General features: G+C 25.9%; 1 protein-coding gene across 5 annotated transcripts; it reads left to right on the plus strand.

Annotated features, from left to right (window-relative positions):
* The first annotated feature begins 5,801 nt into the window (after nucleotides 1–5,801).
* LOC103571498 (interference hedgehog) lies at nucleotides 5,802–12,017 on the plus strand. 5 transcript variants are annotated; one of them, XM_053738487.1, is made up of 6 exons: nucleotides 5,802–5,914; nucleotides 8,889–8,972; nucleotides 9,049–9,303; nucleotides 9,382–11,202; nucleotides 11,273–11,388; nucleotides 11,794–12,017. In XM_053738487.1, the coding sequence occupies exons 1-6, from the start codon at nucleotides 5,869–5,871 to the stop codon at nucleotides 11,938–11,940; spliced, it is 2,469 nt and encodes an 822-aa protein (XP_053594462.1). In that variant the 5' UTR covers nucleotides 5,802–5,868; the 3' UTR covers nucleotides 11,941–12,017. The 5 variants fall into 5 exon arrangements, with proteins under 5 accessions (XP_053594462.1, XP_053594466.1, XP_053594464.1 ...); XM_053738491.1 differs by having other exon boundaries at nucleotides 5,804–5,914; nucleotides 11,749–11,886; XM_053738489.1 differs by having other exon boundaries at nucleotides 5,816–6,027; nucleotides 11,794–12,014.
* The last annotated feature ends 305 nt before the right edge of the window (nucleotides 12,018–12,322 follow it).

Genomic DNA, 12,322 nt, shown 5'->3' on the forward strand with positions numbered 1-12,322 from the left:
ATTAATTTTTCATGCCTCGATAAAACAAATTAGAAACTAGCACAAAAGAAGAGTAACGATTCTTATGACGCGATTCGTTCCTTGTAGCTACTATATATACTGTACAAAAGAACAAAGTAAGAAATGAAAAGTTAAAAAAATAATATATATATATATATATATATATATATATATATATATATATATATATATATATATATATATATATATATATATATACATATATATATTTACAGGGCTTTACTCGCGTGATATGATAAAAGCTCTTCCTAACTACTTCACTGATGTACAGTTAATTAATATAAAGAGAAAATTAGAAAAAATATAGAATTAAAATTATTATTTAAGTGTCATAGATTTTATAAATATTAAAAATTGTGTTAAATACATACATATGTAAATGTATATATTTATATAATCATATATATATATATATATATATATATATATATATATATATATATATATATAAATCATGTGTCAGATTCGAAGCGTTTATTAAAATATTTTTATTAATTTTTAATGCAAAATTTTTAATTTAAAAAATATTTAAAGCTCTATTCGATTGCACTTTTAAAATTTATCTTTTTATAGTTAACTATTAATAAGATCTGAACAATTTGACAGATATAATGATAATTTTATTTTTTACAATTTTAATATTTTGATGTTTACAAAAAAAAGAAGTTTATAAAAAATAGTTATTCGTTATAGTGTATAGCTACAATAACAATATTTGTAGACAAATTTTTCGAGTATATCATTTGGCTTCTACGTTTATTTTATGATTTATTATATGCCTAACGAACAGTTAAGTTTTTATTTTTCCATACCCGGGAAAAAATGATCAGACAAGCGTCTTCAGGCCTGATCAAACTATGTTCATTCCTGTTCATGCCCATCCGAATAAAAAAATTATAGATAAAAAATGGCCCTATATAATTATATATAATTATGTATAGATATATATAATTACTTATGTATAATTATTTCTATAAAGATAAAAACAATAATAAAAATTCGGGCGTGTGCAAGATTTAAACCATAGATCTCACACCTGAAAGTTTAATCCGCTACCTGTTGACCTAAGAGATTGACATGAAAAGAAAGTTCTGTATGAACTTCAAGTATTAAAAATCGTATGCATGATAGATTTTCACTCAAAATTTTATATCTAATTTATTAATTATTGATATATAGTTATATAAAATTATACATAAGTTATATATAATTATAACTACATTAGCTATATATAATTATAAAGAATTATAACTAAGTTTTTTAAATTTAATCCCATGTATCAGGCTGGATCAGAAATGGTCAGGCATGTTCATGTCTGAACGTTTTTTCCCGGGTATATCTTGAAAAAAAAAAAAAAAAAAAAAAAAATTATATTTTTTGTTATTTTTTTTTCTATTTCAAAGTTAATTAACTTTGTAACATAAGTAAGATATTAATTTCGCGGTTATATGCTATTAACAACGAAAATTAAATATAATTTTTACAAAATTATCCATTTTTTTATGTTTGATTTATGATTTTATTTTACGAATGTAAATATTTAACAATTAACAAAATTATTGATTTTCAACAAACTAAATTAAATTAATGACCATAAATCTTAAAATCATTTAAATTCAACTTAAAATTTTTTATATTTATCTTATTGTTGTTAATGTTGTTGTTGTTTATAATTATATATTATTTTTTTTATGCGACTATCATCAATAAAAAAATTTAAAAAAATTAAATAAATTAATTGTATCAAATCTAATTATCAGTTAATGTGGTAAATCATGACGACAACCATTATAAATGCACTAATTTTTATTTTCTACGAGTGAAAGTCGGTTCTTCCATGTAGTTTATTCTAAACTAATTTAATAGGAAAGCTTATTCATATGATTGTTATTACTTATGATAAGCTATTTATAGTTAAACTAGACAGTAGTTAAAAACGAATAGTTAAATTGAAGACAAATGTTTTATATACAAAAAAAATATAATTATTTGTGGCATAAAAGAATATTTAATAATTAAATAAATCACAAAGTAGTAAGCAATACACCAGTAACACCTGATATCGAATGAAATACTCTAGTCGGCTGAGTTATTATATTAATCAAACTATGACGATTGTTATCAAAGAACATTAACACTTAATAATGAAAAATATTTTAAAAAGTCGATTATAAATGAGAGCATAAAGTATATATATTTTTAAAAAAGTGATACATCTAGCAACGGACAATCAAAATGCCACATCGTGTTTCATTTGTTTCAGTTGCGTTATATTGTGCCAAACAGATGAGTAAGCGATATGCAAAAAACAAAAAAAAATCATCTACCACTTTTAGTAAATTGTTTATTCTTAAAACTGTTAAAGTTGTTTAATTATATTAATAACTCAAACGACAAAGTTTTAATAATATATTTGGACTTTTGAAAATTTGAAATTTTATTTTATAAAAAAAAATACAAAATTAAAAAAAAAATCTTCACATTGTCAATTTCATGCTATAAATTTATAATATTAAACAAAAAAATTAATGTACATAATAATAACTACTAATCTACTTTATCTTTTAATAATTTTAATGTTTGCAAAAAGAATTAAATCAATCTGTTGTATAATTAATTCGTACTTTATAATATCGTGTTATCATACATGTATATATATTAGGGTTAAAAAAAAAACATTTTTTTTTTACAAGTCTTATTGGTCTGAAAGTTTGTCTCAGCTATTAAAAAAAAAATCTTCCCCAAAGATCAAACACGAAATCTCATTCCTACTAAGAGCTCAACGAATATTTATTTTTCCATTTGAATTTCCTCTTTCAATCTAATTTTCGGGTTTTATTGGATGTACATGTTTCAACGGTGAATCTATGTATTATATATAATCAATCAGGCGTTTTAAAAAGTTTTCTGAGATCTAACAGCATTAGCTCAAATCTTTGGCTTCGTCAGAAAACTGTTTAATATAATAAAAATATGAAGTTATACGATTTATTATAGCTTAAAGCTTTATAACTTTTTTTCTGTTAGTTATAAGAAGAAAATACTCGGCTCCTTTTTTGTAGAGAATTTAATTTCTCACAAGACTATGTACTTTGATTTTCGAAAAAAAACTATCTCAACTTATTTTTATTTTTAAAAAACAAAAAAAATAATTTTTTTTATATGCATTATAAATAGGAAAAATGAATATTCTTTGAGCTCTTAGTAGGATTGAGATTTTGATCTGATTTTTTGGGAGGATTTTTTTTTATACTTAAAACCAACTTTTGAGACCATAAGAAGAAAAATTTATTTTTCGAAACACCTTCCCATATATATATATATATATATATTTAAATTTTGAAAAAAATTACTGTCAAAATTTTATCACAATCTAACTAATAATTCGTGTCACAAAATGAAATCAATCTTTATTTGCATTTACAATTTCAGTTTGAACGTTATTGTAAAGAAAAGAAATGTTTTATAATTACTTGTGAATTACCTGACCATTAAATCCAATAAGCTATAAATCCTAATGATTTTTTTGATTGTTACAAAAATAATTTTATTAACTAACTATTAATTAAGTATTTACTTAATTTACTTGTACAAATTTATATTTCTATAAGGTTAAAAGGTTAAATTTTGACATAATTTTTTTCATAAATGTAAAGAGATGAGTGCGGAATTAAAAAAATTTCGAAAACCCAAAAAGGGTTCATATACGTATACATATATATATATATATTAGGGTGTTTCAAAAAAAAAAAAAATTGTTTTTCTTATGGTCTCAAAAGTTAATCGTAGGTATAAAAAAATCCTCCCAAAAGAGCAACTCGAAATCTCAATTCTACTAGAGCTCAACGAATATTCATTTTCCCATTCAAATTGCATGCAAAAAATTTTTTTTTATTTTTTAAAAATAAAAGTATTAAAAAAATTTTTTTTTCGAAAATCGAAGTACATAGTCATGTCGGAAATTAAATTCTCTACAAAAAAGCTCCTAAGTGTTTTCTCCGGAGAACTAACAGAAAAAAAGTTATGAAGCTTTAAACTATAATAAATAGTACAACTTCATGTTTTCATTGCATTAAACAGTTTTTTGATAGAAATTTAGGTTTTTTTCATCTGAGCTAATGTTATTTGTTAATTTTTTTTTTTAACACATGGGAAAAATTTTCCTTACTTTAAAAACAGAATTTTTTTTTAATTTAAAAATACAGAAATAAAAAAAATTTTAATTCTTAAAAAAAATATTTTTCTTTAGAAATTTATACGGAAAATAAGTAAGATTTCAGAGATCTTTTCAAAAGACCTTGTTGATTATACATAGTATATAGATTCACCGTATACACATGTACACGTAATAAAATCCGGAAATAATTTTTACGATAAGTTTGTCAATTCACTATTGTTTCAAGCTTCATAACTTTTTTCTGTTAGTCGTACGAAGAAAACACTTAGGGGTTTTTTTGTAGAGAATTTAATTTCCTACTAGACCATGCACTTCGATTTTCAAAAAAAAGATTTTTAAATACTTTTATATATAAAAAACAAAAAAAAATTTCTTACATGTAATTCAAATGAGAAAATTAATATTTGTTCCTAACAGGATTGAGCTTTAGAGTTGCTTTTTTAGGAGGATTTTTTGAATACCTAAGACTAACTTTTAAGACCATAAGACTTGAAAAAAAAAAAAAAAAAAAAATGTTTATTTTGAAACACCCTAATATATATATACATGTATATATGTATATATTTTATTGTCTTATTAATTTGAAGAAAACCAAGTGTAAAATATTTGTTGCTTATTAATTTAGCTTGTAATTTTAAAAAAACGTTAAACTATAAACTATAATCAATGTTACTCATTCATTTTTTTATTTACACATATAACATTCCCGTATACAAAATATATATTGATACATTGAGATATTATTTTAAAACATAAAAGAATTGCGATTTTAATCCAATGAATTTTTACGATGTATAATAACCTAAACACAGTTGATTATATTTAATGTAATAAATATTTATAATGTTCTCAATTTATTAAAAATAATATACCATTTATCATACTATCGATTGATTGGTATTCAAAAGAACGTCGAGGATCTTCGAGGAACGTTAACTAATATTCAGTTTTTACGAAATAAATAATATATATTTTCTTCAAGTTGCTCGTTAATTTTTTTTTTTTTTAAGGTTTTTTTTTACTTTTCGTTTCATTTCAATCAATTTAAATATTCTTTACGAAATATTCAAGTTTATTATTTATTCTTATTGTTATTATAATAAAATCATTCTATTTTTCAAATATGATTATTTCTACGAATAATTTTAAAAATAAATAATTTTGTTATAATATTTTTCGTAAATTAAAGTTTTTGTGATTTAATAATTTTTTACTCATGTCATAACTTCAAAGCTCGATTATTTTACAATTTAACCCGACATATTTTAAAAGATATATAATTTATATTTTTACCATAATTAAAATCTTAAATTTTGATTTATTTGTAATAAAAATTCCCTCACATATTGTTCATGTACAACAAAGAATTGAAAGAAAAAGAATACAGCATATTTTTTTTTTCCCTGCTTATTGGCTATTGTCCCAATTGGGCCATGTGCCAGACCCGCCAGAACACACCATGTTGTTATACTATATACTTATACGTGGGTGTAAGCGAAAACCCAGGTGGCGTTGCGTTTAAAATATGAAGGGAACACTATAGCAGTAAAACACCCGCGAGAAAATAGAGGCAGCACACCACTCAGATAGACTCAGAGTCAGAAACTCTTAAATTTTTAGCTCAGTCTTAAGCGGCGTGCCTTCAAAACCTGTCGGTCTGCATTCCAACGATGTGTTGGACGCCAAGACGCCAAGAACCATCGTCGCGAAATACAAGTGAGTAGTGTGTCGCTCGGCAACGCCGCGTTGACCGTAAGCCACGGAATTCGAGTATAAAAAAAAAGTTGAATCAAAAAAGTTTAAGAAAGAGGTAGAACCAAGAAAATGGAGTAAGTTTATAATACATTTGGGAAATTATTTGTGACTTTTTGTGGGAAATTAAAACTTTATAGATAAATAAACAAGGGTAACATTGACAAGATTATCATAAAAGGGTAAATAATTCATTCATTATTTGTTTGTTATTATTATTATTATTCTTATTTTTTTTTTCATCATAATATGAATGTATTTAAAAAAATTTGATATTAAAAGAATAAATTTTAAAACGCGTTTTTCAAATTTATCGTTTTACGGCGTTAGTCCTCAGCTGCTAAAAGAACTAAAAAAAAGATTTAATTTATTGACAAGCGTGTATTATTATAGTTCGTAGTTATTATTTGGACATTCCGCGGAATATTTACATATTTCAAATTTAATTGGTATTAAAAATTTTTTATGAAAATAATCTTGCTAGTTCTATTGAGTGTCACACCTGTGTGATTTTAAGTTGCGGAAAAGTATATTAATGAAAAAACTTCCTTGAACCTCGTGGGAATCAAGAAGTAGATAAAAGAACAACAGGAACTCATCGATTGTTACAGTCGATGATGGGAAAAAGAGAAAGAAAAAACATCTTTTTTACGCTGGGTATCCAGTAACACACATGGCATAACTCAAGTGCACTTCCTTTGATTTAATAGCTAACACTATAATATTAATTTTTTTTTTACCCTCATTTGACACATCTATAAATACGAAATAAGTTCAAAGTGTATTATTGGTTGTTCTCAAATTATATAATATTGTTTGTTATTTACATCTTTTTGCTCAAAAATTCAGTATCAAAAAAAGTAATAAGGTAAAAAAATATTTTAATAATAAATATATAAATACTGGAGCGCATCGCAGTATTTTTGTTTTTTTAAACTAGAGTAAAAATTATTGTCTTTAAAACTTCAATCTTTTACTTTTATGATCTGATGAAAAATATAATTTTAAAGTAATTGAATTATAAAATAAAATATTTTGAGATCAATCGATCAAGAAGATTTTTAATTATTCAAGAGATTAAATTTTGAAAAAAGTAAAAAGAATAAATTTTTTTTTGATTACCCACAACCCATGACCGGGCCGATAAGTCTCAAAATCACTCTTTCATCTTAATATTTTTAGAGTGCCACAAAAATCATCACAATTGGCAAGTTTATTGAAGAAATCACCTGAACAAAATTTGAAAAAAATTTATTCTACTGCTGATTTTTTTTTGTTTCTTTGGGAGTTACGATTTAAAAAACTTCAATAACGATTGATTGAAAAATAAGTTATATGAATGAAATAAGAAAATTTACGCACCAAAGACTTTTCATTTTTTGTACTTAAGTGATTTTTTTTAAATATTTCAATAATTATCCAATTTAAAATATTGTAAATTTGCTCAAAAAGACATAATTACTTTTTAATATTTTTAACTTTTCTTTCGTTTCTTTTTTTTTTTTTTTCAACAAAGAAAGTTATTAACTTCACTTCAATTTATAACAGAGGATTTCTCTTGTCAAGTCTGGTCACCCCTTTTTATTACTTGAATAAAGAAGAGTGCCACTGGGAGATGGGCTTGGACTTCCAGAACCGGAGATGTTAAATTTATATAAATCAGGGTCGTTTGTAAAATTATTGTGCGAGAGGGGAAGAGATAAATCAAACACTGGAATCATAAAAAGTTTGATTTTATTGAAAAATAATTAATTAATTAATTAATAAAGATATCGACCTTCCAAAGTTTAAGAAATAGTTTTTTATAATTTCCGAATGTCAAAGTGTGTGTGTAAACTAAATTGTTTCGTACTATCTCTTAAACGAATTGACCACTTACGACGGCTTTTACGACAATTGGAAGCATTCAACAAGATTTCAATCTGGTTGGTTTTGAGATCAATCGGTAAAATAGTTTCCCAGTTTAAAAAAAAAAATAAAAAATCATTAGTAAGCTACTTATCCGATTTCAAAATTTGATGAGATATGAGTCGTAATCAGATTTTTCGATGGCTACAAAACTTATTACGCTTATTTTTTTTTTTTTTTATGTTCATAAAAAGAGAAAAAAGATTTAGTTTCCACTTCTTCAGTTATACCATGTTGCATAACTTCTAAAATTTTAATATTCCAAAGCCCTTAGATTTAATATTATTTTTTGTTTTATTTAATTCACCAAATTATTCAATATGAATCCGTTAGATTCAATAACAAAATAAAGAAACAAATTTTAGTATAAGTGAACGAAACTAAAATATATATGATAAATGTCTAAGAATGAAGCTACCTACACTTAATGATAATGTCCAATTATTAAAAATTTTTCTTGCAGTCAGTCTCTTTCTTTCATCATCATTCTCGTTCTTTTTTGTTTGGCTTTCTCTTGATATTGAGATTATGTACCATTGTGGTGGTCAACATAAGCAGCTATGTGGGTGTAGAACCGTTCATGTGGAAAATGTTATACTCTATTCTTTACCAAATAAGGTTACAAGATTCTAATTGTATATTACTATTTTTTTAAATCAGTCTAATTGGGAGTATTAAAAAAAAAATATATATATATATATATATATATATATATATATATATATATATATTAAACTGTTATCAAATAAAAAAAATTTTCTTCTCTCTTTTTGTAAATCTTATTTGCCAAATTACGACTCATTCGATTACTCATGACTATGTTCGGAGCGTAAGTGTCTATTTCTATATCCACGTGAACTCAAAGTAAAAGTAAATAAAGAAGACTTTAGAGTAAGAGAGGAAAGACAAAATGGGTAGTTTCTAAAGTTAAATTCCCTTGATGGCACATTGACATAAATTCACGTAATACGAAACGATTTGTTTATATTTAAATATATATATTACTTAATTGATTTTTATTTTATTTTAGAATGTATCAAGATGAGACAGATAACATTCAAAGTTATCGGAATTATTACAATATTTCGGCTGTCCTTGATTTACAATGTATCAGGTAAATAAATAGTAATATTTTATTATTTTGTAAAAAATATTAATAATGAAATAAATTTAATGATTTTATTATACAGCTTATCGACAAGAATTTGGAATGTCATTTACTCGGCATCCTCAGCCTTTAGCTGCTCCTCTCGGTGACGAGGTAGACTTTGAATGCAGTTTAAACTTAGAAGCTGATAAATTTGCTTGGCGTCATCGTCCGCTAAATTCCGAACACTGGGGTCCTCTTATAAATCTTCCTAATAGCGGAGGCAAAACTTCAAAATTCGTTGTTACCTTTGACGATGAATCTAAAGCAGGTGATTACAGATGTATCGCATTTTACGGTAAATATTTTAAATATTATTTTAAAACTAATACTTAAAATTTTTATAAAAGATTGATTATTGATAATTTTATTTTAGGTACAAGTGGTCTTGCATCTGAACCAGGCAGACTAAGTCTTGCGAAAATTGATAAATTTACTGACAAAAGTGATGTAGAAATACGTGTCCCAGTTGGAAATACTGTTCCAATAACATGTCCAGTACCTTACTCATCACCAGAAGCAATTGTTCAATTTTATAAAAATGATATATTACTAAAAAATGTAAATCTTACCGGTGATAAAACGATTATTATTGAAAATGCTCAAGTTTCAGATTCTGGAAATTATCATTGTACTGCTGATAATTATATTGTAACTCAAACTTATAGAAGCAATTTTCAAACAAAATTACAAGTTTATATCGAGAAAAATAATATTTCTCCTTTTTGGACTAAACAACCACAAACAGAATATAAAGCATTAAAAAACAGTAATATAAGTTTAGAATGTTTTGGTGCGGGTTATCCAATTCCTAAACTATCATGGTCAAGGTTCGCAGGATCTTTACCTCTATATTCACAATATAAGAGTTCAGGATTAAGTATTAATAATGTACAACCGTCAGACAGAGGAGAATATCAATGTGTTTGGTCAAATGACAATGATAAGATAAAAACTTCTATAATTTTAAAAGTTGTTGAACCACCTAGAGTTATTAAAGGACCAAGAGCATCGACATTTTCTGAAGATGGTTATCTTGAACTATTTTGCAATGTGACTGGTGTACCTGAGCCAACAATTGAGTGGTTAATAAACGGTGAAACACTTGAACCAAGTTCTAGTGTGGAAATTAGAGGTTCAAAACTAACTATAGATCCAGTGGAGAAAAAACATGCGGGAATCGTTCAATGCGTTGCTAGCAATGAGTACGGATCTCATTCAGGATATAATCTTTCAAAAGTAAATCCTAAACAGCGTATGCGTGGTGGTAATATGAATTCCCATCAGGGATCACACGGTATATCTGGAAATGTTCATAAACATACTAAAGGTGGCGGAAGAAGAAAAAACAAAGAAAGTAATCGTAAAGGAATTGAACTTGTTCCGCCAAATCCACCAGAAGTTACTCGTCTTTCTGATGTTTCTGTAATGGTTCGGTGGTCTGTACCCGAAAAAACTGGTCTTCCTATTCAGTTTTTCAAAGTTCAGTATCGAGAACTTGGACCAAAAAAAAATGGTAAACAGTCTAAATGGAATACTGCAAATATGGAAATTCCAAATCATATTAGATCATTCGAGGTTACAGATTTACAACCAGATCATATATATCTATTTAGAATTGCTGCAGTCTATTCTAATAATGATAATAAACCTAGTAAAAATTCCGAGCGATTTCATCTTACTCGTATGGCAGGTTTTGAAACAAACAAAATGCCCATTCCATTATTAACAAATACTGAAGCACTTGGTCCAGATCGTGTACTTCTTATTTGGCAAAATCCTGACAAAACGGTTGATATCGATGGATTTTATGTTTATCATCGTGCTTCAACATCAGCTGGAGACTACATTAAAACAACAGTTGAAGGAAAAAATTCTACTAATATTACGATTTCTCATTTACAATCAGACACAATGTATGAATTTAAAATTCAAAGTTTTTCTGTGGATGCTGCTTCGGAATTTTCAAAAATTATTCGTCAAAAAACATTAAAAGCTATTACAGAACCACCTCCGATTCAACAAATTTTGCCGGGTGTAGGATCACAAAGTACTAGAAACAGTCATAATGGTACTTTATATGCAATAATTGGTGGCACATTAGGAGGTATTACTCTTTTGGGCGCATTAAGTGCAATTGTAGTTATTTACAAGAAAAGCAGAATAAAACAAAATCGTGAGTCTTCACAAAATGAAGGTAAAATAATATTTTTAATTTTATAATTTGTAATTGTTAATCTAATGAAATGGATTTTTTTTTTCCATAGGTAAATCTATAGCGAATGGTATAGTTATGAATGGCAGTGTAACAGATTCTAAGATTAACATCACATCGAATCCTCTTGCTGTTCTTGACAACTCGGATAATACAATTCAACCTAAGGTTCGTAATTCAATCTCAGTGATACTGAGATCTTGCGAAGACGGGAGTCAAGGATCACGACAATTACACTGATTATATTACCAACAATTGCGATGTTAATTTTAAACTCAACTAAACAAAAAAAAATTTTTTTTTTCAAAGTTGCACGTACAAATCAAGATCCTTTACTCGACGTCCAAACATTTAAATGCTTGTAGCACAAGCTTATCTAAGCATTCTTTGAAACGTTTTTTTCTTGTTAACTTTTCTTTCTTTTGATATTCTTGCTCTCTTCATTTAACTTCATTTTCAAAAATAAAAATCATATGAAATAAACACAACACACGATACATTACTATGCCTACACGCCTCCTCTGCTAGATCTGAAAAACGAAGCGAACGAACAACAGACATATTTCTGAATAGAACGGACAACAACCGTCAATGGAAATGACATCATTTACAAATGGCCAGGTCAACAACAACAACACGAACAATGGAAATGATGGTTCCCTTGCCAGTACTGCCAGATTCAACGGATCCAAAGCCGATACCACACAAGAGATTCTATAATTGATGGATTAAATATTTTTTCGAATTCAACTAGATTTCATATATTTATATTTGTATAATATATATATGTATATATATATATATATATATATATATATATATATATATATATATATATATTATATCGTCCATAATATTACGTGGTATTTTATAAACTTTCCATAAAAGTTTTATTAAGTCATCAATAATTAATCACAAATAATGTGTTAATTTAGAACGGTAGCTTCTTAAAATAAATTTTAATGTATTTAAATTTATTATAAATGTGAAAAGTTGATCAAATTGTATATAGAGAATTTGTATTATTTTTATTTTTTATGATAATGGCAACTTTATATAACTGCTTAAATATTATAAAAAATAATATAATAACAATGCCGTC

Source organism: Microplitis demolitor, chromosome 4 (assembly GCF_026212275.2).
Source record: "Microplitis demolitor isolate Queensland-Clemson2020A chromosome 4, iyMicDemo2.1a, whole genome shotgun sequence".
NCBI lineage: Eukaryota > Metazoa > Arthropoda > Insecta > Hymenoptera > Braconidae > Microplitis > Microplitis demolitor.

Bases quoted from the DNA above. Each gene is read 5' to 3' on its own strand.
- LOC103571498 (XM_053738487.1), top strand. From the start codon at position 5,869: ATGTGTTGGACGCCAAGACGCCAAGAACCATCGTCGCGAAATACAA. The intron at 9,304-9,381 runs GTAAATATTTTA...ATTTTATTTTAG, and splicing joins CAGATGTATCGCATTTTACG to GTACAAGTGGTCTTGCATCT. The intron at 11,203-11,272 runs GTAAAATAATAT...TTTTTTCCATAG, and splicing joins TGAGTCTTCACAAAATGAAG to GTAAATCTATAGCGAATGGT.